Consider the following 24,170-nt stretch of genomic DNA (forward strand, 5'->3'; position numbering starts at 1 on the left):
ACTCACAAAATATGCAATAGTTCCCCCCAAAAAAATATTTCAAAGTGTAATATTTGATGTGAAGTAATTGGAGCATTAAAGAAGTCAATAATTCACATCATTGATTTTCATTCATTATTATTTTTTAGAGCAATGACAGATTAAAAAAAAAAATCCTGCAAAAATTCTCATAAAAGGGTTACAAATAACACTCTTTTTTTTCTTTTTTTACTTTCGACACTTAAATCTCTAGAACAAATTCTGAACTATCCGGCCATACGTTTTTAGTAAAAAAAAAAAGTATATTTTTGGGTTGTTTGATGCCCTTTTTGTCAAAAGAAAACTTGTGTTTTTGCATGGCAAACTCACAAAATTTCCCCCCCAAAATAATTTCAAAGTGGAATATTTGATGTGAAGTATTTGGAGACTTGAATTGATCAATAATTCGAAACAACATCGTTTTTGATTCATTATTATTTTTTTGAGCAATGACAGTTTTAAAGAAAAAAAACATTTTGTTATTAGTCAACATTGCAATTTTTTTGGGTTATATTTCACCTGTTTGCTCATTTATTCCGCATTTTTCCTGTCATTTTTAAGAGTATTTTGATGGCCCCCGAGTCACACTTTGGACACTCTTGGTGTGTGTTAGAGTGTGTGTGTGTGCGTGAGTGTGTGTGTGTGTAGTAGGTCCATATCAGCTTGTAAGAATTACGCTAATCCCGCCGCCGATGTGAAGTGGGCCACGCCTGGCCGGGTACTGATCCCTCCTTTTAACCGCCGCACGGACCCCAGGCCCCGGACGCACCTGACAGGAGGTGGCGGCGGCGCCAGAAGTGCATCACAATCATGGGCTATAAAAAATGTTTCACACACACACACACCCACACCCACACACTCACACTCACACACACACTCACACACCGGGAGATGTAATGGACTTTATGGCTGCTTTAGAAGAGCGCTCACACAGTTCCACTTCACAGATAAGACACTAGTGTGTGTGTGTGTGTGTGTGTGTGTGTGTGTGTGTGTGTGTGTGCCACTAAGAATTTATGGCACATTAGCGATGTAGCATCCATCATGGCGGCGGTGAAAGGCGAGCATATGGGAGTGGGTCAGGACTGTCTTTATGGTGATCTATTTTAATCATATTTATTCAGCACATAATCCATTAGAAGCCATCTTGTTGGACTTCCTCCTCGCCTGCGTCGCTCTTCACTTCTTCGCCTCCCCGCCTTTCTCCTGGGCATCTGCAGGAGGAAACCACAGGCTGGCGTGAGCGTCTGGTGGGGTGACAGTACACCTGGCCCACAGGTGGGAATGTATGGTGGATTGTTTCTGTGCCAATCTGGCCGTGTTGCCACTCATTCTACACCATCGATGCTGAAAGGTACATACAGGTTTTGGAGCAACATATGTTGCCATCCAAGCGACGTTATCATGGACGCCCCTGCTTATTTCAGCAAGACAATGCCAAGCCACGTGTTACAACAGCGTGGCTTCATTGTAAAAGAGTGCGGGTACTAGACTGGCCTGCCTGTAGTCCAGACCTGTCTCCCAATGAAAATGTGTGGTGCAACGGAGAGCCCGGACTGTTGAACAAATTAAGCTGTACATCAAGCAAGAATAGGAAATAATTCCACGTCTTTTGAGACGTCTCCCACAACTAAAGGACCAGTTTTGTGCTGATGAAGCACAATAGTTGTGGGAAATTTAGTTAGGGTCTAGAGATGTCCAATAATATCGGCCTGCCGATATTATCGGCCGATAAATGCGTTAAAATGTAATATCGGAAATTATCGGTATCGTTTTTTTGTTTGTTTTTTGTTTGTTTTTTATTAAATCAACATAAAAAACACAAGATACACTTACAATTAGTGCACCAACCCAAAAAACTTCCCTCCCCCATTTACACTCATTCACACTCATTCACACAAAAGGGTTGTTTGTTTCTGTTATTAATATTCTGGTTCCTACATTATATATCAATATATATATAGAAGCATTTAAGTCCCATCTTAAAAACTCATTTGTATACTCTAGCCTTTAAATAGCCCCCCTGTTAGACCAGTTGATCTGCCGTTTCTTTTCTTTTCTCCTCTGCTCCCCTTTTCCTTGAGGGGGGGGGGGGGCACAGGTCCGGTGGCCATGGATGAAGTGCTGGCTGTCCAGAGTCGGGACCCGGGGTGGACCGCTCGCCTGTGCATCGGCAGGGAACATCTCTGCGCTGCTGACCCGTCTCCGCTCGGGATGGTGTCCTGCTGGCCCCACTATGGACTGGACTCTTACTATTATGTTGGATCCACTATGGACTGGACTCTCACAATATTATGTCAGACCCACTCGACATCCATTGCTTTCGGTCTCCCCTAGAGGGGGGGGGGGGTTACCCACATATGCGGTCCTCTCCAAGGTTTCTCATAGTCATTCACATCGACGTCCCACTGGGGTGAGTTTTTCCTTGCCCGTATGTGGGCTTTGTACCGAGGATGTCGTTGTGGCTTGTGCAGCCCTTTGAGACACTTGTGATTTAGGGCTATATAAATAAACATTGATTGATTGATATCAATACAGTCTGCAAGGGATACAGTCCGTAAGCACACATGATTGTGCGTGCTGCTGGTCCACTAATAGTACTAACCTTTTACAGTTAATTTTACTCATTTTCATTAATTACTAGTTTCTATGTAACTGTTTTTATATTGTTTTACTTTCTTTTTTATTCAAGAAAATGTTTTTAATTCATTTATCGTATTTTACTTTTTTTTTTTTAAAGTACCTTATCTTCACCATACCTGGTTGTCCAAATTAGGCATAATAATGTGTTAATTCCACGACTGCATATATCGGTATCGGTTGATATCGGTATCGGTAATTAAAGAGTTGGACAATATTGGAATATCGGATATCGGCAAAAAGCCATTATCGGACATCCCTATTAGGGTCCCTTAGTTGGAAAAATATAAATTTTCTGCCACTTTCGGGTTTTGTTGCGACTCCTGATGAGGTTTTGAGACGTCTCCTACAACTAAAGGACCAGTATTGTGCTGTTGAAGCAAGACAATTTTTGACATTTTTGTGTAAGGGGTCCCCCCTTACGACATTTTAGGCGAAACAAAAGGTATTGGATCAATACCAACATTTGTAGTATCGCTAATGTAAAGTATCCAACAACAGAAGAATAAGTGCTTATTACATTTGAACAAAAGTGCATAGAAACATGTTGCAACGGAAAGTAACCAGACATTAACAGTAAATTGGATTAATAATAATTTTTAGAAAATAAAATTACGTAATATGTTAAACTGTTACTTTCAGAATTGTGTGTAATTGAACATAATATGGAATCTATTTTAAGTAATTTTTCTACTAATACATTGTTTTGTATAGTTGTTCAGTTTCAGTTTATTTCGAACATGCATACGATACAACGTAATGCATCACCTATTTCCAGTTGTTTCATTACATCACGTCCGAAAAGGAGTAGAAAGAAGCAGAGCTTATTTAATTCTACCCTTTTTCCTATCATAGCAATGTTATCCCATTTCCTTGTTGCCTGTTTGTAACGGAACAGTGTATGAATACAAAATAAAAAAATATATACCATAAGTAAGTGAACAAATATTAAATACATAAATAATCATTATCTAAAAAAAAAAGTTCAAGATGTTCATCATAATTGTTTTTCTTTGTACTTTTTGAACACTTGTAGTTTGAACGGTTTCTTAAACTGAATCATATTGGTGCTTTGTTAGATTTCTTTGCTTAATTCATTCCATCATTTTTTTCCACATTCAGATATACTAAAGTGTTTTGTTATTAAAAAAAAACATTTTTATTAAATGATGGATGGAAATATGTTTTCCTGTGTTATCATATTTATTACGCCTATACTGGCTCACCTGCACTGGCTTCCTGTGCACTTAAGATGTGACTTTAAGGTTTTACTACTTACGTATAAAATACTACACGGTCTAGCTCCGTCCTATCTTGTCGATTGCATTGTACCATATGTCCCGGCAAGAAATCTGCATTCAAAGAACTCCGGCTTATTAGTGATTCCCAGAGCCCAAAAAAAGTCTGCGGGCTATAGAGCGTTTTCTATTGGGGCTCCAGTACTATGGAATGCCCTCCCGGTAACAATTAGAGATGCTACCTCAGTAGAAGCATTTAAGTCCCATCTTAAAACTCATTTGTATACTCTAGCCTTTAAATAGCCCCCCTGTTAGACCAGTTGATCTGCCGTTTCTTTTCTTTTCTCCTCTGCTCCCCTTTTCCTTGAGGGGGGGGGGGGCACAGGTCCGGTGGCCATGGATGAAGTGCTGGCTGTCCAGAGTCGGGACCCGGGGTGGACCGCTCGCCTGTGCATCGGCTGGGAACATCTCTACGCTGCTGACCCGTCTCCGCTCGGGATGGTGTCCTGCTGGCCCCACTATGGACTGGACTCTTACTATTATGTTGGATCCACTATGGACTGGACTCTCACAATATTATGTCAGACCCACTCGACATCCATTGCTTTCGGTCTCCCCTAGAGGGGGGGGGGGGTTACCCACATATGCGGTCCTCTCCAAGGTTTCTCATAGTCATTCACATCGACGTCCCACTGGGGTGAGTTTTTCCTTGCCCGTATGTGGGCTTTGTACCGAGGATGTCGTTGTGGCTTGTGCAGCCCTTTGAGACACTTGTGATTTAGGGCTATATAAATAAAGATTGATTGATTGATTGATCATAGTCATAATCAACTTGTGGCAATATCACTAAATTATTCAAAGAGTTCAAGTCAAAGTGTTGACATCATCGATACCATTTAAATGGTATCGGATCCAAAATTCCCAGTATCCCCCCTAATTTGAGATTGGTAGTAACTTTTTTTTACAGGAAACTTGAAAACCTTTCCAGTTGAGTCAGGAAGAGGGAGAAATGTTTCTTACTTCGTACTTCCAATTTGCACTCCACCTCGTCCTCGCCCAGGGCGTTGACGGCCTTGCAGGAGTACCGACCGCCGTCATACAGGCCGGGCTTGCGGATGTTGAGCGTCAGCACGCCTTGGTGGTTCAGAGTCATGAACTTGGGGTCTTCGCCGATGATCATTTTGTTCTTCATCCAGATGATCTTGGGCTGCAGGAGGTACATTTAGGTCGTCTCCTGCTAAAAGTGTGTCAAGATTCGCGTACCTTAGGGTAACCACTGACGGCGCAGCTGATGGCTGTGGTGTAACCTGCAACCACACTCCTGTCCACCAGGGGCGCTGTAAACTTGGGGGATGTGTTGCGGTCCTTCTCTTTGAAGGGGCAAGGGTTGCACTCCAAACCTGAAGGTTGAGTCAGGTGGAATGGTCAGTAATTAGTTTTTTTTCATCTGACTTTTGGTGTATTTGTTTGTCTGTACAGTGAGTATAGATGTAACGTTCACGAACGAATCGAGTCTTTTGAACGGCTCTTTTAAGTGAACGATGAGAACCGATTACCAGTTCCGAGCCATTCATTTGAGAGACGTTTTTTATGCACATGCCGATACAGCGTCTGGAATTTCCTACGCTATTAGAAATGGAGTCATACTTAAAGGAAACTTAACAGCATTTGGATTCATTAAAAAAAAAAAAAATAAATAAATAAAAAAATAAAAATAAATATATATATATATATATATATATATATAGATACATATATATATATATATATACATACTAGAGATGCGCGGTTTGGGGACACAACCGCGGAGTCCGCGGATTATCCGCGGATCGGGCGGATGAAATAAAAAAAATAAGATTTTATCCGCGCGCGGGTCGGGTCGGGTGGATTAATTAGATATATATATATATATATTTTTTTTTTTTTTTTTTTTTTTTACGGGTGGCAGTTAAACCAATTCGGAAATATATATACATAGTTAAATGTTGTTACCCACATACGAAAAACGAGCAGGCACCTGCTGCATATGCCACAACAGAAGAAAAAAAAAGAAAAGAGATGGACACTTTTACGGAGCGGAGAAGGGACGCCTCGCCGGGGTCCGGGACCGAGGCCCCTTCCCCCGAGAGGGCCCCACCGGGAGCCGTAGCTGAGGCGATCTGCGAGAAGGGCCCGACGCACGTCCAGGGTCACTACCGCGCCCACCGCACCGACACCCCGCCTCGTCCGCCTTCGCCGCGGCCGGCGTCACGCGCAGCAGGTAAGCAGCTTACCTGCCCGCCACCCCCGTGGCCGGGGGCTCGTAACAGGGGTCACTCTGCGCGCTCCGCCCGCGCAGCTTACCTGCCCGCCACCCCTGTTGCCGGGGGCGCGTAACAGGGGTCACTCCGCGCGCAGTGCGCTCACGAAAGGGGTGGGGCTCACCCTGGTTGATATAGAGAGCAGGACGGTGGCCATGGAAGTCGGAACCCGCTAAGGAGTGTGTAACAACCCACCTGCCGAATCAACTAGCCCTGAAAATGGATGGCGCTGGAGCGTCGGGCCGTCCGTCGCCGGCAGCGAGACGCGCTTGGAGGTGCGCTTAGCGCGGCTCCCATATGATTGCGCACTGGTGTGCGTCTGGGTCGTGACAGCGTGGCACGCGAAAGTCTGTGCTGCGTTGGATCAGTCTCCTTTCTTTAACAGGCAAAAGCTTTATAGCCTCAGTGAGGTTATAAAGCGTGCGCACCAAACACGAAGCAAGGCCATGGTGCAGGAGAACAAAGGACTTCTTTCATTTAAGGTTTGTGATAAACCATCAAACTCATTCGTTAAAAGGACTCTATAGTAATATAAAGCGAATTTTTCTGGACATTATCATGCAAGAAAAGTTTATTTTTGGGACCGCGATCACCGCGTAATGATTTTTAAAGGTTGCATGACAAACATTTAACTGTCCCATGTGATCAGCCAGTGCGATTGGAAATCCATGCTCAATTATTGCCTCCGTAAATAAAACTTCGGCATTTATCACATCCAAAGAATCTGTTTGGGCGACGAAAAACGTTGAAAGTTTTCCACTTGTATCGCTAGCAACGGCATTAGACTTGTGTTTTTTTGTCCCAACGTGGTCTTTTACATCCCTAATTCCTCCGTGTCCGATCGAAAAATCTTGTCTGCACAAGGTGCAATTCGCGTAGTTTTCACCCTTTTTTTTTTTTTTAATTAATGAAAAACCCGGAATAGGTTGATGAAAACCGTACGAATTACGGGAAAACCGGAGTAGTTGGCAGGCTCACTAATGCCTTGCATCATCTATATTAGATCGGGCAGATGGCGGGCGGGTGCAGTTCTGATCAAACGTTACATCGGGTGGATGGCGGATGGTTGACGACTTTCTGACGCGGTTGCGGATGAAATAAATTGCCTATCCGCGCATCTCTAATACATACATACTGTATACACATATATACATACATATACACATATATGGTAGGCTAAAAATAACAGCTATCATAAGCAAGGTCTATATATACACGTATATACTGTACATAAATGTATATATATACATATGTGTATATGTATACAGTACAGGCCAAAAGTGTGGACACACCTTCTCCTCATTCAACGGGTTTTCTTTATTTTCATGACTATTTACATTGTAGATTGTCACTGAAGGCATCAAAACTATGAATGAACACATGTGGAGTTATGTACTTAACAAAAAAAGGTGAAATAACTTAAAACATGTTTTATATTCTAGTTTTCTTCAAAATAGCCACCCTTTGCTCTGATTACTGCTTTGCACACTCTTGGCGTTCTCTCGATGAGCTTCAAGCACACCTGTGAAGTGAAAACCATTTCAGGTGACTACTTCTTGAAGCTCATTGAGAGAATGCTATGAGTGTGCAAAAAAATAATCAGAGCTAAGGGTGGCTATTTTGAAGAAACTAGAATACAAAACATGTTTTCAGTTATTTCAACTTTTTTTTGTTAAGTACATAACTCCACATGTGTTCATTCATAGTTTTGATGCCTTCAGTGACAATCTACAATATAAATAGTCATGAAAATACAGAAAACCATTGAATGAGAAGGTGTGTCCAAACTTTTGGCCTGTACTGTATATATATATATACACATATGTGTGTGTGTGTATATATATATATATATATATATATATATATATATACATATATATATATATATATATATATATATATATATATATATATATATCAGTTGTGCTCATAAGTTTACATACCCTGGGAGAATTTATGATTTCTTGGCCATTCTTCAGAGAATATGAATGATAACACAAAAACCTTTCTTCCACTCATGCTTAATGGTTGTGTGAAGCTATTTATTGGCAAACAACTGTGTTTACTCTTTTTAAATCAAAATGACAAAAGAAAGTACCAAAATGACCCCGATCAAAAGTTTACATACCCCAGTGACTTTGATCTGATAACATGCACAAAAGTTGACACAAACAGGTTTGAATGGCTAATCAAGGTCCCAATCCTCACCTGTGACCTGTTTGTTTGTAATTAATGTGTGTGTGTATAAAAGGTCAGTGAGTTTCTGGGCTTCTGACAGACCATTGCATCTTTCATCCAGTGCTGCACAGATGTTTCTGGATTCTGAGTCATGGGGAAGGCAAAATAATTGTAAAAGGATCTACGAGAAAAGGTAATTGAACTGCCTAAAACAGGAAAGGGGTATAAAATAATATCCAAGGAATTGGGAATGCCAATCAGCAATGTTTAAACACTGATTAAGAAGTGGAAAATGAGGGATTCAGGTAGACCAGCAAAGATTTCAGCCGCAACTGCCAGGAAAATTGTTCGAGATGCAAAGAAAAATCCACAAATAACTTCAGCTGAAATACAGAACTATCTGAAAAATTGTGGTGTGGCTGTTTCAAGATGCACAATAAGGAGGCACTTGAAGAAAAATGGGATGCGTGGTCGAGTCGCCAGAAGAAAGCCATCACTTCAAATTACTTTGTTCCAGAAGTTTTGAGGCTTGTCTCTGTGCTGTTTGGCGTAATGTAAGCGGGATACTTTGTGACATTTGCGCAGAAATGGCTTTCTTCTGGCGAATCGACCATGCAGCCCATTTTTCTTCAAGTGCCTCCTTATTGTGCATCTTGAAACAGCCACACCACAATGTTTCAGATAGTCCTGTATTTCAGCTGGATTTATTTGTGGATTTTTCTTTGCATCTCTGTAATTATGTGTGTATATATACACATATGTATATACAGTGCATATATAGTATATACACATATAACTTGCTTATGATAGACGTTATTTTTAGACTATATATATACAGGTAAAAGCCAGTAAATTAGAATATTTTAAAAAACTTGATTTATTTCAGTAATTGCATTCAAAAGGTGTAACTTGTACATTATATTTATTCATTGCACACAGACTGATGCATTCAAATGTTTATTTCATTTAATTTTGATGATTTGAAGTGGCAACAAATGAAAATCCAAAATTCCGTGTCACAAAATTAGAATATTACTTAAGGCTAATACAAAAAAGGGATTTTTAGAAATGTTGGCCAACTGCAAAGTATGAAAATGAAAAATATGAGCATGTACAATACTCAATACTTGGTTGGAGCTCCTTTTGCCTCAATTACTGCGTTAATGCGGCGTGGCATGGAGTCGATGAGTTTCTGGCACTGCTCAGGTGTTATGAGAGCCCAGGTTGCTCTGATAGTGGCCTTCAACTCTTCTGCGTTTTTGGGTCTGGCATTCTGCATCTTCCTTTTCACAATACCCCACAGATTTTCTATGGGGCTAAGGTCAGGGGAGTTGGCGGGCCAATTTAGAACAGAAATACCATGGTCCGTAAACCAGGCACGGGTAGATTTTGCGCTGTGTGCAGGCGCCAAGTCCTGTTGGAACTTGAAATCTCCATCTCCATAGAGCAGGTCAGCAGCAGGAAGCATGAAGTGCTCTAAAACTTGCTGGTAGACGGCTGCGTTGACCCTGGATCTCAGGAAACAGAGTGGACCGACACCAGCAGATGACATGGCACCCCAAACCATCACCCAACCATGCAAATTTTGCATTTCCTTTGGAAATCGAGGTCCCAGAGTCTGGAGGAAGACAGGAGAGGCACAGGATCCACGTTGCCTGAAGTCTAGTGTATAGTTTCCACCATCAGTGATGGTTTGGGGTGCCATGTCATCTGCTGGTGTCGGTCCACTCTGTTTCCTGAGATCCAGGGTCAACGCAGCCGTCTACCAGCAAGTTTTAGAGCACTTCATGCTTCCTGCTGCTGACCTGCTCTATGGAGATGGAGATTTCAAGTTCCAACAGGACTTGGCGCCTGCACACAGCGCAAAATCTACCCGTGCCTGGTTTACGGACCATGGTATTTCTGTTCTAAATTGGCCCGCCAACTCCCCTGACCTTAGCCCCATAGAAAATCTTCTAATTTACTGGCTTTTACCTGTATATATATATATATATATATATATACACATACATACATACATACATACATACATATATGCATATACAGGTATAGACCTTCCTTACAATAGATGTTATTTTTAGCCTACCAGAACAAATTCACAGTTGATCAAAAAGGTGAGGCAGCTGAGAGGTTACGGCAGGGGTCGGCAACCCAAAACGTTGAAGGAGCCATATTGGACCAAAAATACAAAAACAAATCTGTCTGGAGCCACAAAAAATTAAAAGCCATATTACATAGAGATAATGAGACATACATTGAATTAAGAGGACCTAAAGGAAACTAAATGACCTCTAATATACCTACAAATTAGAAATAATGATGCAATATGTACATATAGCTAGCCTAAATAGTATGTTAGCATCGATTAGCTTGCAGTCATGCAGTTACCAAATATGCCCGATTAGCACTCCACACAAGTCAATAACATCAACAAAACTCACCTTTGTGCATTCACGCACAACATTAAAAGTGGCATAAAACACGTCCTAGAAAGTCGGAGAAAGTTATACATGTAAACAAACTACGGTGAGTTCAAGGACCGCCAAAATTAGTAGGACAAAACGGCGCTCGCCAAATACTCGAATCAGTGAAGCATGTTTAATACAAACAGTGTGATTTATAACAATTAGGGAGGTTTGTGTCATGTTTGTCCTCCTACAGAAACCATATTAAAACAAAAAAAAATTTTTTTTCCCCTCATCTTTTTCCATTTTTCCTACATTTTTGAAAAAGCTCCAGAGAGCCACTAAGGCGGCACTAAAGAGCCGCATGCGGCTCTAGAGCCGCGGGTTGCCGACCCCCGGGTTAGGGTAATAGACTACTTATCTATTGTGTTGTAAAAGCCTGGGTTTGAGTCATGTGGTAGATTTTTACATAGGGTTTCAAGCTGGGGTTAGATTTTTACACATGAGTAGGGGTTTATCAAACTATTTCAGAACATGCTTTTTTTTTTCAAAAAGAACATTCTTTCAGGAACATAAGATTTGGAGAATGCAGGCATCGATCCCGCTACTTCTTGCATGCTAAGCAAGCCCTTTGCAATATGAGCAAAGTCTTACAATAGCTTATGTTAGGTGTTTTTTAGCCTACCAGAAATGATTGACATTGGCTAAAAAAAGCAGAGGTGGCTGAGCAGTCAAGGCTATGGACTGCTAATCCATTGTGTTCTACACACGTGGGTTCGAATCCCATCTTTGTCGTGCTACAATTGTTTCTTGATTTTCCTGAAATACCACAGCCACATGATAACTCCTCGATACATTATTGCGGGTATAAACCAAGTAGTTACATGGACGCCAGAAGTAATTGACTTAAGTCGGCCTCAACTGATGCAAGGTTGTGAAAACATAGATCAGAGTAACAATGTCTGACACACGTGCACGTGCCAACGACCTTGCCTTTCCTCAAACGTGCCTAAAATGATCAAAATGGCTTCTCGGCTGTAAAGTACTGCTCATTTACTTATTTTTGAGAATAAGGAAGCCTCTCGCTGACAGGAAGAATCTACAATACACAAGTCTGAGAATGTGGGGAAGCAAGCGCTTTACCATTTGAGCTAAACCCAAAGTGGAACAATAGGCTGCCAGACATTCAGCGACGTAGACGTCGCTTAAAATAAGTGTCATTTTTAACCGACGAGATTAAAAATATTCAAGAAGATGAGGTGGCTGAAACCTGTTAGCCACCTCATCTTTCTGACATGTCAGTCTGTTCTGGGAGGCTAAGAATAATACTTAGTATAGGCAAGGTCTACGTCACGAAACACGTGGCGCCCCCTGCTTTCAACAGAGGGAATATACTCAGATGATAGAGCGCTCGCTTAAAATGCGGGAGGTAGCGGGATTGATGTCTGCATTCTCCGAGGTCGTTCTTCCTGAAATAAAAAAACACCGTCTGAAATAGTTTTATAAACCCGAGCGTGAGTTTGAAACCGTAAATCTAACCTGAAACCCTCACATGAAACCCCAAACCCTATCTTGAAACCCTAGAATGAAACCCTAGCCTAATATTGAAATCATAGTTAGAAACCCAACCCGAGCTGTGAAATCGTAACTCCTGCTTGAAACGAACTAACTAATTAACCCTATACAAAAACCTTAACTACCCCATCCCTAACCCTAATCCTAAACCACTACACCTCCACATACATGACCCTGTATTATCTACTCTAGTGTGTTTTTCCAGATTGTGTAAGGCTATACATTCCTGGGGGCAAGCAAACAGACAGTTCTGTTAAGCAGTGGTCCATCATTGTGGACAGGTAATAAAGTACGACTATAAATTGATACACACTTATACAAACCCTAACCAAATTTTTTAGTCCATTGAGAGAGGCTTAGTAAACCTGTCCATGGTACTGTATGTGAGGAGATAGCACAGATCTACACAGGTTTAGGATAATGGTTAACATTTGGGATGGCCTCAGCCAGAGGCTTAGGGAACACTTACATACACAATGCCTTTACATATGCCTTTACATGGTCATGGTAAGGTACCATGAACCTAACGAACTGAGATTACGTCATGTTGGTCTATAAGAACTGGTTGTCTGGCTGCCCTCTGGGTAAGAGATATAATTTGGCTAGATCTTCTCCAGGTGCTGCAGTACCTGTTATGATTCTTGCTTGTCAGTAAAGTAAGCTTTGTTCAACGATCATCACCGGCATTATCCTTGATCCTTCACACACCCACGCCGCCCGGGAGAAAGTGGCCATGCCAGAGACAAAAGAACCCCAACCTCTATAGAACCACCTTACCCTATTGGATTACCTGTTTTGCGAACGATTGCTGTGTTCTTGCTGACGCCGGGCTCTTCGCTCAGGCCGCATATGTTCTCGCTGAACACTCGGAAGGAGTACTCGTTCCCCATGATGAGGTCGGACACGGTGCAGCCGGGCCTGCGGTTGTGCTCGTAGACCGTGAACCACTCCTGACGCGATCCACAGAAAGAGAAAGAGAGAGGTTACAGTAAAGAGCTTCTGCGTCGTATATAAGCTTCTTCTTCTCTACACCTTCACGTCCATTCTGACCGTGACAGTACTTAAAGTCTTTGTAGTTGTGAGACAAATCCTAAAGCTTATGGCCGCTCGCCATAGTCTGCTTATTGGCAATACTACTGAGAAAAAGTCAGGAAAATGGTGAAAAAAAACCCAACATTGAGACTAAAACAATCAGAGAAAGGTCAACATAGTTGCTACCTTAGTCTTGGAGTCGGCCTTCTGAACGGTGTAGCCAATAATCTCAGAGTTTCCATCGTCCTTGGGCGGCTTCCACTCTAGTGAGGCGTTGAAACCCCAAACTTCTGTGACGTGAACCGCAATGGGGGGGCCGGGCTTTTCTGGTGAGATGCCAAAAAGGAAAAAGGTCTGACTAGAGCTTTGGGACAGGTTTTGCCCAGTTCCTGTTCAAAGAGGAAGGAGACAGATGATGCAAATAGGATGGACGATGAAAGGATCTTCCAAATGGATCTTCTCATTAGCTCAACCTTCTCAGAGTAGCACCAACGTAATGCAAATAATCCCATCAGAGCTCTGCCAAATCATCCAGCGGGCGCTCTGACCCGGGAAGACGAGCGGCAAGATGAGGAATGAGCCGGCGGCCGGCGTGTCAGCGCAGCAGTCAGGATTAAAGCGCAGCTTTGATGAAGTGGCAAATTGGGAATTATGATTACACTTGGAGAACGAGTGCACGATTGTGCAAAAAAAAAATCTGGTTCTTGCTTAAAATTGACAGTTCTGTGGGACGAGTTCACACATGGTCAGGACCATTATGGTGGGATGACCCCAGCATTGAATGTTGGACAGGTCACACAATTAGATAAAAAAAAAGCACCAAACACATCAGTCCAAATAAAGTGAAAGCTCAAAGATATTTATAACATTTGGGCTAATTCCCCATTTACAGTATGGGCCGCCATCTATTTTGTGACGTTGACCTCGCTTACAGTAAAATAGGTGTTATTTTCAGTCTGCCAGAACGGATTGAGTCCGGATCCAAACTATGAGGTGGCTGAGAGGCTAAAGCACTAGGCTGCTCATCCGTTGTGTTCCACACGTGTGGGTTTGAATTATGCTATGGTTGGGGTTTCAAACTTTGTTAATTTTGAGCACAGTTTTTAATTTAGTTTTACTCAGTCTTTTAAAAAAAAAAAATGTTTTAATTTAAGTCACATTTTAGTCATCTAAACTGTTTTAGTTTTAGTCAACCAAATTCCTCAACATTTTAGTCGACTAAAATTACAGTGAATTTTGTTGACCAAAATATGAAGTATAAAGGATAACATCATCTTTGAAAATGTCTTAAAACCACCTTTAAGAAGGTTATTTCAGTGGAATTTAAAAAAGCTAAACTCACAACAGGACCTGCACTCCATGAATATATCAAAGTACATTTTACACTAACCTTACTGTGTGTTATTATTTTTGGCTGAAATTAAGCCTTATTTTCAAATATGAACTAAAATGGTCATATAAAAAACAAACTTGTATTAATTGTGTATTCTATTGTGTATAACTCCCCTGGGTTTTTTACAATTGGTGTCTGTTTAAATATAGCAACCAGTGTTATAATTGTAGAAAGTATATATACATATATATATATATATATATATATATATATATATATATATATATATATATATATATATATATATATATATATATATATATATATATATATATATATATTCCTTAGGTCAGGAAAAAACACACAGAGGCTAATAGTTTCACAGGTTTCCCTGCTCTCCAGGGGAACCTGGAGCAGGTTTTGAGCACTGGACAAACCACAGCCACCCCTGCTATATATATATGTATATACATATACATATACATATATATATATATATATATATATATATATATATATATATATATATATATATATATATATATATATATATATATATATGTATATATGTACTGTATATATATGCATATATATATACATATATAAACATATATATGTATATATATATGTATATATATATATATATATATATATATATATATATATATATATATATATATATATATATATATATATATATATATATATATATATGTATATATGTATATGTATATATGTACTGTATATATATGCATATATATATACATATATAAACATATATATGTATATATATATGTATATATATATATATATATATATATATATATATATATATATATATATATATATATATATATATATATATATAAGCAAGCATAAGGTTTTTACATAGGGTTTTAGGATAGCGTTAGGTTTTTACACAAACTTGTCAAGCTAGCATTGGGTTTTTACAGAAAATTTCAAGATAATGTAAAGTTTTTACATACGGTTTCAGCCTAGCATAATGTTTTTACATGAGGCTTTAAAAAGGCATTAGGTTTTTACATGAGGTTTCACGCTAGCACTACGTTTTTGCTGATGGTTTCAAGCTAATGTGAAACTTTTACATAAGGTTTTAAGATAAAGTTAGGTTTTTTCACAAGTTGTCAAGCTAGCATAAGGTTTTTACAGGAGATTTCAAGCTAGTATGAAGTTTTTAATATCAGGTTTCAAGTTAGAGTTAGGTTTTTAGTGAAGGTTTTAAGACAGCGTTAGGTTTCTACACAAGTTGTCAAGCTAGCATAAGGTTTTTTTCAGCTATCGTTTGGTCTTTCAAGCTAGTGTTTGGTTTTTACGTAAGGTTTCAAGCTAACGTTAGGTTTTTACACAAGGTTACGAGCTAGCATTAGGTTTTTACTAGGTCTGTCAGACGATTAAAATATTTAATCTCGATAATCACATTTTGTTCATAGATAGCTCAAAATCATCACGATAAATCGCAGGTAGGTATATTTTTGTGGAGAATGCATATATTTTTAAGTGTTCTTAATTTATCCATAGTCATGTTTAAAGCAGCTAATATTTTCCCATGTGTACACTTTGGGTTTTTTCCTTATGCTCGTTAGTGAACTCTGTGTTTCACCTTGAAGGCCTGGAATGTCTGTTGGGAGTATAAAGTACTCCCTTTTTGTGGAGGAGACCTTATCAGTATAGAACAAAAAGGCTGTATTTCTTTCTGGGCGGGAGGGGGCTGTTTTCATACTAAATAAGCTGACTCTTTGCGTTTGATTTTTAGACCGCTTCTTGATGCTGCTATTACCGCATTGTAAGGACTGGTCTCCTAAAGCTTTAGTAGAACTTGGTAATATTGCTATTCTGTCTTGGTGGTCCTTCTTACTCAACATATACTGTATGTCATCCGAAAGAACTTGGGAGTGACCAGTGTGTTTTATTCCCTGAGAAAAAGACTGGGAATAACAGTTTTCATCATTTATAAGTGTTCCCCCCCCCCCCCCCTCCCCCGGTACGGCACGGCCCGAGGGTCAAAAAGGAAGTGTTCACGTTAATCGCCCGTTAAAAAGATTAGTGTCGTTATTGAAAGTTATAGCTAACGCAGTATTATCATGTTAACTTTGACAGCCCTAGTTTTTATGTATGGTTTCAAGCTAGGGTTGGGGTTTATTAAACTATTTCAGACAATATTTTTTAACAGGTCCTTTTGGGAAGATTTGGAGAATGCAGGCATCGATCCGAGGAACTGATTTCTGTCAGGAAATACCTGGTGAATCCCGTCGTTGGTGTTTTTTTTTTTTTTTATTCTGGTGCTCACATAAAGTGCTCTAAATCTAAAATCTAAACCTTGCTTTCTATGTTTTTGTAGGCGTCCAAAGGAGTCAGTGCCTCACAGGCCATAAGGCGCACATCACTCCTGTGAGGTTTGTTATTGTGAATCCAAATAGTGGTTTTCCTCCGATTTTTTAGTGCAGAGCTCTGTTAAAACGTGTCGCACATTTCGGCTTGTCCCGCCCCCTTCGTAACGGCGTGAAAGCAGCACGCGCGTGACCCCGCCGAGACTGACCTACGACCTGGAGGTGGATGTCGGCGCTGTCCGCCATGTTCTCGATCTGCACGGACAGCGTGTACTTCCCCGAGTGGTTCCTGTCGGCCGAGCGGATGAAGAAGATGGTGTCCACATCGCTGGACCGGGTGCCCACGCTTCGGTCCTCTAGAGGAACGCCATCTTTGGACCACGTGGCCACCGGGCGAGGTTTACCCTGCGGGCAGGCGATATTGCATGGTCAAAGGTCAGAGGTATTTCTTCTTTTTTACATTTGCATTGATATTGTTTGCCCTGCTTAGTATTTACCATTATGTACTGTTTTTATTTGTTACTGTTGCATAGTTTTATGTGACATTTCCGTAGATTTTCATCTTTTTAAACCACAAGAAACGTGAGGAGTCAGCATCATTTCATTGTACATGTATTTAATGGCAATAAAGACCATCCTGATTCGACAAAAATAAACATTTTTATTGTTCAGTTTATGACTTTTTCCAGCATTGACATCATTTGCAGCTTGCAGCCAAACGCCATTGCTCCCCCCTACCCCACCCATGTCCCCTCCTTCAGGCTCTTGAGTGCATTTGGCACCTGTACAAAAACCCTACATGAGATCAAATATTAAAATGGGCGAGTCAGCACTTCTAAATGTGCCAGTCGTTGCTTCGCCCTCGCAACATGACCCATTTCACGGGAAGGGTTTTTTTTAGCGACTAAAAAGTATGCCGGTAATTCTCAGAGATGATTTTCACCTGTGTGAAAATGGCCCCCCTTAACTGTGCAAATATTAAAACAACACTGTCATTCATTTGTGCTGTAAAAATGTGGTGTCAAACTATAAAAGTTTTGATGTTATTAACGTGTTATTATGTATAACCAGCCTCCCAAACTTGTCCCAATTGTTTGTGCTACAAAATTATTTTGTCTAGCTATAGTAGTTCTTATGGGATTAAAGTGTTAAATCCAGGCTGAAAACACTTTTATTTAACTGTGTACATGACAACTAAAAGCATTTTATCTACACTATTTGGCTTTAATTTGAATTATAATAGTTTTTATGATATAAATGCATACATATATATACATATATAAGTATATATACATACACATACATATTTACATATTTTATATATAAATATATATATATATATACTGTATATATATACATATATATATATATATATATATATATACACATACATACATACATACATACACACTGTATATACATATTGTCATGACTTGGTCCTGGGTGTTTGCTTTTCCGGGATGCAACGGAAAGTTGGCACGAGCGAGACGGGAATGAAGGTACATGATTTATTTAATATATCAAAAAAAAGTGCAAACGAAAAGCGCGCACAGTGGCGGAGAATAAACTATGAAACCAAAAGACTATAGCAAAAAAGTACAAACGAAAAGCACGCACAATGGCGGAGAACAAACTATGAAACCAAAAAGACTATAAACATGGAACAAAAACTTACTTGGCTTGGACAAAAATAGTTGCATGAAGAATGGACATGGAAAGAATGGACAGAGCATAAATGTGGAGGTCGTCAGAACGACAAACTGAAAAGAATGAACTTAAATACTATGGACATGATTAGTGAAAGCAGGTGCGTGACTCAAAACGTGAAACAGGTGCGTGACGTGACAAGTGAAAACTAATGGTTGCTATGGTGACAATCAAGAGTGCACAATGATTCCAAACGTGGAACAGGTGAAACTAATGGGGTAATCATGGAAACAAGACAAGGGAGTGAAAAGACAGAAACTAAAGAGTCCTATAACTAAACAAAACATGACTTAAAACAAAACATGATTACACAGACATGACACATATACATACAAATATATATATATATATATATATATATACATACATATGTATATATATCTACATACACATACATATATATTGTACATACAGTACATATATAAATACAAATATATATGTATATTTATTTTTAATTTTGCCTTTTAATTCTTTTTAAAGCACTTTGAATTGCCTTGTGTACAATTTATGCTCTATAAATAAACTCGCCTTATTATTCATAACCAGCCCCGTAACGTCAAAACTATAGTAGTTAGACCAAAAAAATGTTGCAGCACAAATGTAGCACAGACAAGTGGGAGGGCTGGTTATTTTCGGTAGGGGTGTGAATCTTTGGGCACAAACGTTTGGTACAGGTTTGGGAAGATTTTAACAAGGTGAGGGGGGCTGACTATAAATAATAAAACATTAATAACAATACAACTATAATAGACCAATTTGCAACACAAACGTAGTACAAATGGGACAAGTTTGGAGAGATTTTGACAAGGTGATGGCGTAACTAGTCAGAAAATGTATTTTGGAATAACTTAAAAATGGCACAAACAAAAGGCAGTGTAATGTGAATATTTGACAACTTCACAAAGGTAAGATTTTTTTTTTGGACACACAGTGGAAGACAATCAGGACATGTCTTACAAAGGTGTTTCAAAGCAGCGTACCTGAAAAGGGATGACCAAGTTGACCTTCTCGCCAACAACCCTGACCAGTCTGGTCCTCAGATGGCGAGGTAAACGGATCTTGGGATGTTCTGCAGAGACAGCAGGAAATGTGTCAGTTATGCGTCTTTCCAGCTTTCGTTTACGTCCCCAGCGTCTGACCCATGATCTCTCGGATGGTGACGGCCTGCGTAAGCGTGGCGGGGAGGCTTCGCCCGGCGATGTTGACGGCCACCACCCGAAACAACATCTTTTCCCCCACGGGGAGACCCTTCACTCTGTACTGGTTCTTCTCCACTGGCTCCTGGTGGGCCTGCACCCACTGGTCACCTGAAGATGATCGAGAGACACATTTTCCACAAGAAGAATGATTCGAAGCAGGGGTGTCCAAACTTTTTCTACTGGGGGACCCACACTGAAAAATTTAAACATGCAAGGGCCATTTTGATACTTTTCATTTTCAAAACATATATATATATATATATATATATATATATATATATATATATATATATATATATATATATATATATATATATATATATATATATATATATATATATGTATATGTATATGTATATATATATGTATATATATATATATATATATATATATATATATATATATATATATATATATATATATATATATATCCATCCATTTTCTACCGCTTATTCCCTTTGGGGTCACGGGGGGCGCTGGAGCCTATCTCAGCTACAATCGGGCGGAAGGTGTGTATATATATATATATATATATATATATATATATATATATATATATATATATATATATATATATATATATATATATATATATATGCATACATACAGTATATACATACATGCATATGTACCTATACATACATACAGTACATACATGCATACATATATATACATATATACATACATACACACATATATATATATATACACATATATATATATACACACATATATACATACACACATATATATAAACACACACACATATATTTATATATATATATATATATATACACACACACACACACACATACATACATATTAACACATACATACACATATATACTGTATATACATACATATGTATATTTATATCTACATACACATACATATATTCTGTACATACATACTGTATATATACACATGCATACAGTACATACATGTATATATACATATGTATATGTATATATCTATACACATACATATATACATATATATATATATACATATACACACATACATACTGTACATACATATTAACACATACATACATACATACATACATACAGTATATACATACAAATATATATATACATACATATATATATCTACATACACATACATATATACTGTACATACATATGTATACACATACATACATACATACAGTACATACATGTATACATACATACATGCATACATACATACATATATACTTATGTATACATACACATACATATATACATATATGCATACATATATGCATACATATATACATATATATATATATATATATATATATATATATATATATATATATATATATATATATATATATATATATATATATATATATATATATATACATCCATCCAACCATTTTCTACCGCTTTTCCCTTTCGGGGTCATGGGGGGTGCTGTATATATATAAGAAGGGTCTCAGTCATAAAAACGTTTAAAAAAAAAATCATATATCATTATTATGTTTTAGTATTATTCATCGCTTAAATCTTTAGATCAGCTTCAAGTGTATCTGTCGATATGAAGTTTAAAAAAAAACAATGTTTTATGTTTCATTCACAAAATGTGCAATATTTTCCCCCAAAAAAATTCAAAGTGGAGTATTTGATGTGAAGTAATTGGAGCCTTCAATATGTCAATCATTCATAACAACTTTGATTTTAATTCATTGTTATTATATTATATATAAAGCAATGACAAAAACTCCACAAAAATTATTGGGGATCCAAAAGGGCCAAACTCATAAAAGTCTTAAAAATAAGTAAACAACTTTTTTTTTTCTTTTTTTTTTTACTTTCAACACTTGCATCTCTAGATCAACTTTAGAACTATCCGTCGATTATATGTTTATATTATTATTTTTTTTTTTTAAATGTTTTTATATGTTTGTTTTATGCCCTTTTTGTAAAATAATACTTTTGTTTGGGAAACACACAAAATATGCAATATTTTCCCCAAAAATATTTCAAAGTGGAATATTTGATGTTGAATAATTGGGAGTAATAGGCCAATCATTCATAACAACCTAACAGCTTTAAAGAAACAGCCTGCATGGCAGCTTTTTGTTATCAGAGTCAACATTGCAACTTTTTTCTCTTTACATTTCACCGTTTTTTTTTTGTTTTTTTTGTTTCTCTTCTTTAATAGTTTTTTTTAGAATGTGCTGTCGCCCGCACTTCGGGCTCTTCTGATTGAACTTCAAATTCTGTGTATGGGCGATATGCAGTAATTGAAGTATTTACTTCCTTCTGGGCAGTACTCGATGATGTAACCGTCGATGCCTCCAGCGCCCACTTTCTCAGGAGGAAGCCACCTGAGGGCACAGGTGGAGTCGGTCACGTCCTCCACCGTCAGGCGGGTGGGCTCGCTGGTGGGGGCTGTGGGAGACAGAAGACACTTGTGATGCCAGCGTTCGTTTCCGCGGCGACAGGAGGCGGCGCACCGATGGGCATGAACGGCTTGGAGTTGGCGCTGGGCTGCGAGATGCCGATGCCGTTGACCGCAAACACTCTCATCTCGTACAGGACGCCCTCGATCATCTTCTTGGCGTCGTACGTGGTGGACTCGTAGACGTCAAAGTTGAGCTTGGTCCACCTGGACGAGCCCATCTTCTTCCTCTCCATCAGGTAACCTAGAGCAGTGTTTTTCAACCTTTTCTGAGCCGAGGCACGTTTTTTTCATTGAAAAAATCCCGAGGCACACCACCAGCAGAAAACATTAAAAAATGAAACTCAGCAGCCGATAATGACAGTAAAAAGTCGTTCTCGCAATTGTTGGCTATTAATTCAAACCATGACCAACCATGCATCACTATAACTCTTGACTTAAAGTGACTGTACTGTCACATCACGCCGTGATTTATTCTGAGGTTTTTGGTGTTCTCCTGTGTGTAGTGTTTTAGTTCTTGTCTTGCACTCCTATTTTGGTATTGTCATGTTAAGTACGGATGTACTTTGTGGACGCCGTCTGCTCCACACGCTGTAAGTCTTTGCTGTCGTCCAGCATTCTGTTTTTGTTTACTTTGCAGCCAGTTCAATTTTAGTTTAGTTTTGCATAGCCATCCCCAGAGGTGTGGACTCGAGTCACATGAATTTGATGACTTTAGACTCGACTTGACAAAATGTAAAAAGACTTGCAACTCGACTTAGACTTTAACATCAATGACTTGTGACTTCACTTGGACTTGAGCCTTTTGAATTGACATGACTTGACATGACTTGCTACTTTCCCCAAAACCCAAAGATGAAAAAGTTATTCGGGAGCGCTCCGTATTTTTCATCGTGTACTTGTCTATCAGCGTTGCGTGTGTCAGCTGGTGTGGTCTCAGTACAACAGCCAATCAAATTAGATCTACTTTGTTTTCATCACACAGCATTCATCCAATCAAATTGCAGGACAACCAACGAAGAAGACATGTCCAAACCACACGCCAGTGAACAAAAAATGATACCTAAAATAATTTTGTTTGGGTATAAAAATTACGAGGTGGTCAACACAAAACGGTTTGCAGTATGCAACACATGCGGTTCGAAAATTACTGATGGAGAGGCAACAACTTCCAACTTCGTCCGGCATTTGAAGTTGCACAAAGAACGGTAAGTTTTGAATGTAAGATAACGTTTATTGGCTAAGTAACGTGACTTTTATTTGCTGTGTAGTTAAATCAGTGAGGCTGTAAACTCACTGCTAACGTTATAACGTTATTGCAAACACGGGAATCTGTTGCAGTTCACTACCTTATTCATACTTTTTGTTCAGTGATTTTTTTTAAGCAGGGTTACGTTAGTCAATATATCACACGTAACGTTAGACGGCGGTCAGCAGCACCGCGTATTTTAGCCACCTAAAAAAAGACAAAAATAGTAAAATAAAGGTCAGTTAAAATGTATACTATATTATGAATATGTGTACCGTTTTAGCTAGCTTTCTGACATACTGTTGGTTGTTTACCTCAGTGGTCCCCAACCACCGGGCCGCGGCCCGCTACTGGTCCGTGGATCGATTGGTATCGGGCCGCACAAGAAATATATATATATATATTTTTTTAAATTAAATCAACATAAAAAACACAAGATACACTTACAAGTAGTGCACCAACCCAAAAAAACTCTCTCCCCCCTTTTGTTCTGGGCATTGAACATGAAGACTCTTCCTTCACTGTTCCGAGTGGCCATG

General features: G+C 38.9%; 1 protein-coding gene across 2 annotated transcripts in view; it reads right to left on the reverse strand.

The window, feature by feature from the left end:
* Positions 1–408: 408 nt before the first annotated feature.
* Positions 409–24,170, reverse strand: part of mybpc2a (myosin binding protein Ca) — a 96,383-nt gene continuing 72,621 nt past the window's right edge. Inside the window, exons 17-26 of one of the 2 annotated variants that reach the window (XM_061981394.1) lie at positions 22,438–22,626; positions 22,238–22,372; positions 19,914–20,081; positions 19,755–19,843; positions 17,277–17,472; positions 13,573–13,712; positions 13,145–13,304; positions 5,160–5,296; positions 4,924–5,103; positions 409–1,232 (exon numbers count right to left, since the gene is read on the reverse strand). In XM_061981394.1, the coding sequence (XP_061837378.1) occupies positions 1,125–1,232; positions 4,924–5,103; positions 5,160–5,296; positions 13,145–13,304; positions 13,573–13,712; positions 17,277–17,472; positions 19,755–19,843; positions 19,914–20,081; positions 22,238–22,372; positions 22,438–22,626 (1,502 nt within the window). In that variant the 3' untranslated portion in view covers positions 409–1,124. Of the gene's footprint in view, positions 1,233–4,916; positions 5,104–5,159; positions 5,297–13,144; positions 13,305–13,572; positions 13,713–17,276; positions 17,473–19,754; positions 19,844–19,913; positions 20,082–22,237; positions 22,373–22,437; positions 22,627–24,170 lie in introns of both variants that reach the window. The other variant, XM_061981395.1, reaches the window with a different exon arrangement.

Source organism: Nerophis lumbriciformis, linkage group LG24, assembly GCF_033978685.3.
Source record: "Nerophis lumbriciformis linkage group LG24, RoL_Nlum_v2.1, whole genome shotgun sequence".
Classification (NCBI taxonomy): domain Eukaryota; kingdom Metazoa; phylum Chordata; class Actinopteri; order Syngnathiformes; family Syngnathidae; genus Nerophis; species Nerophis lumbriciformis.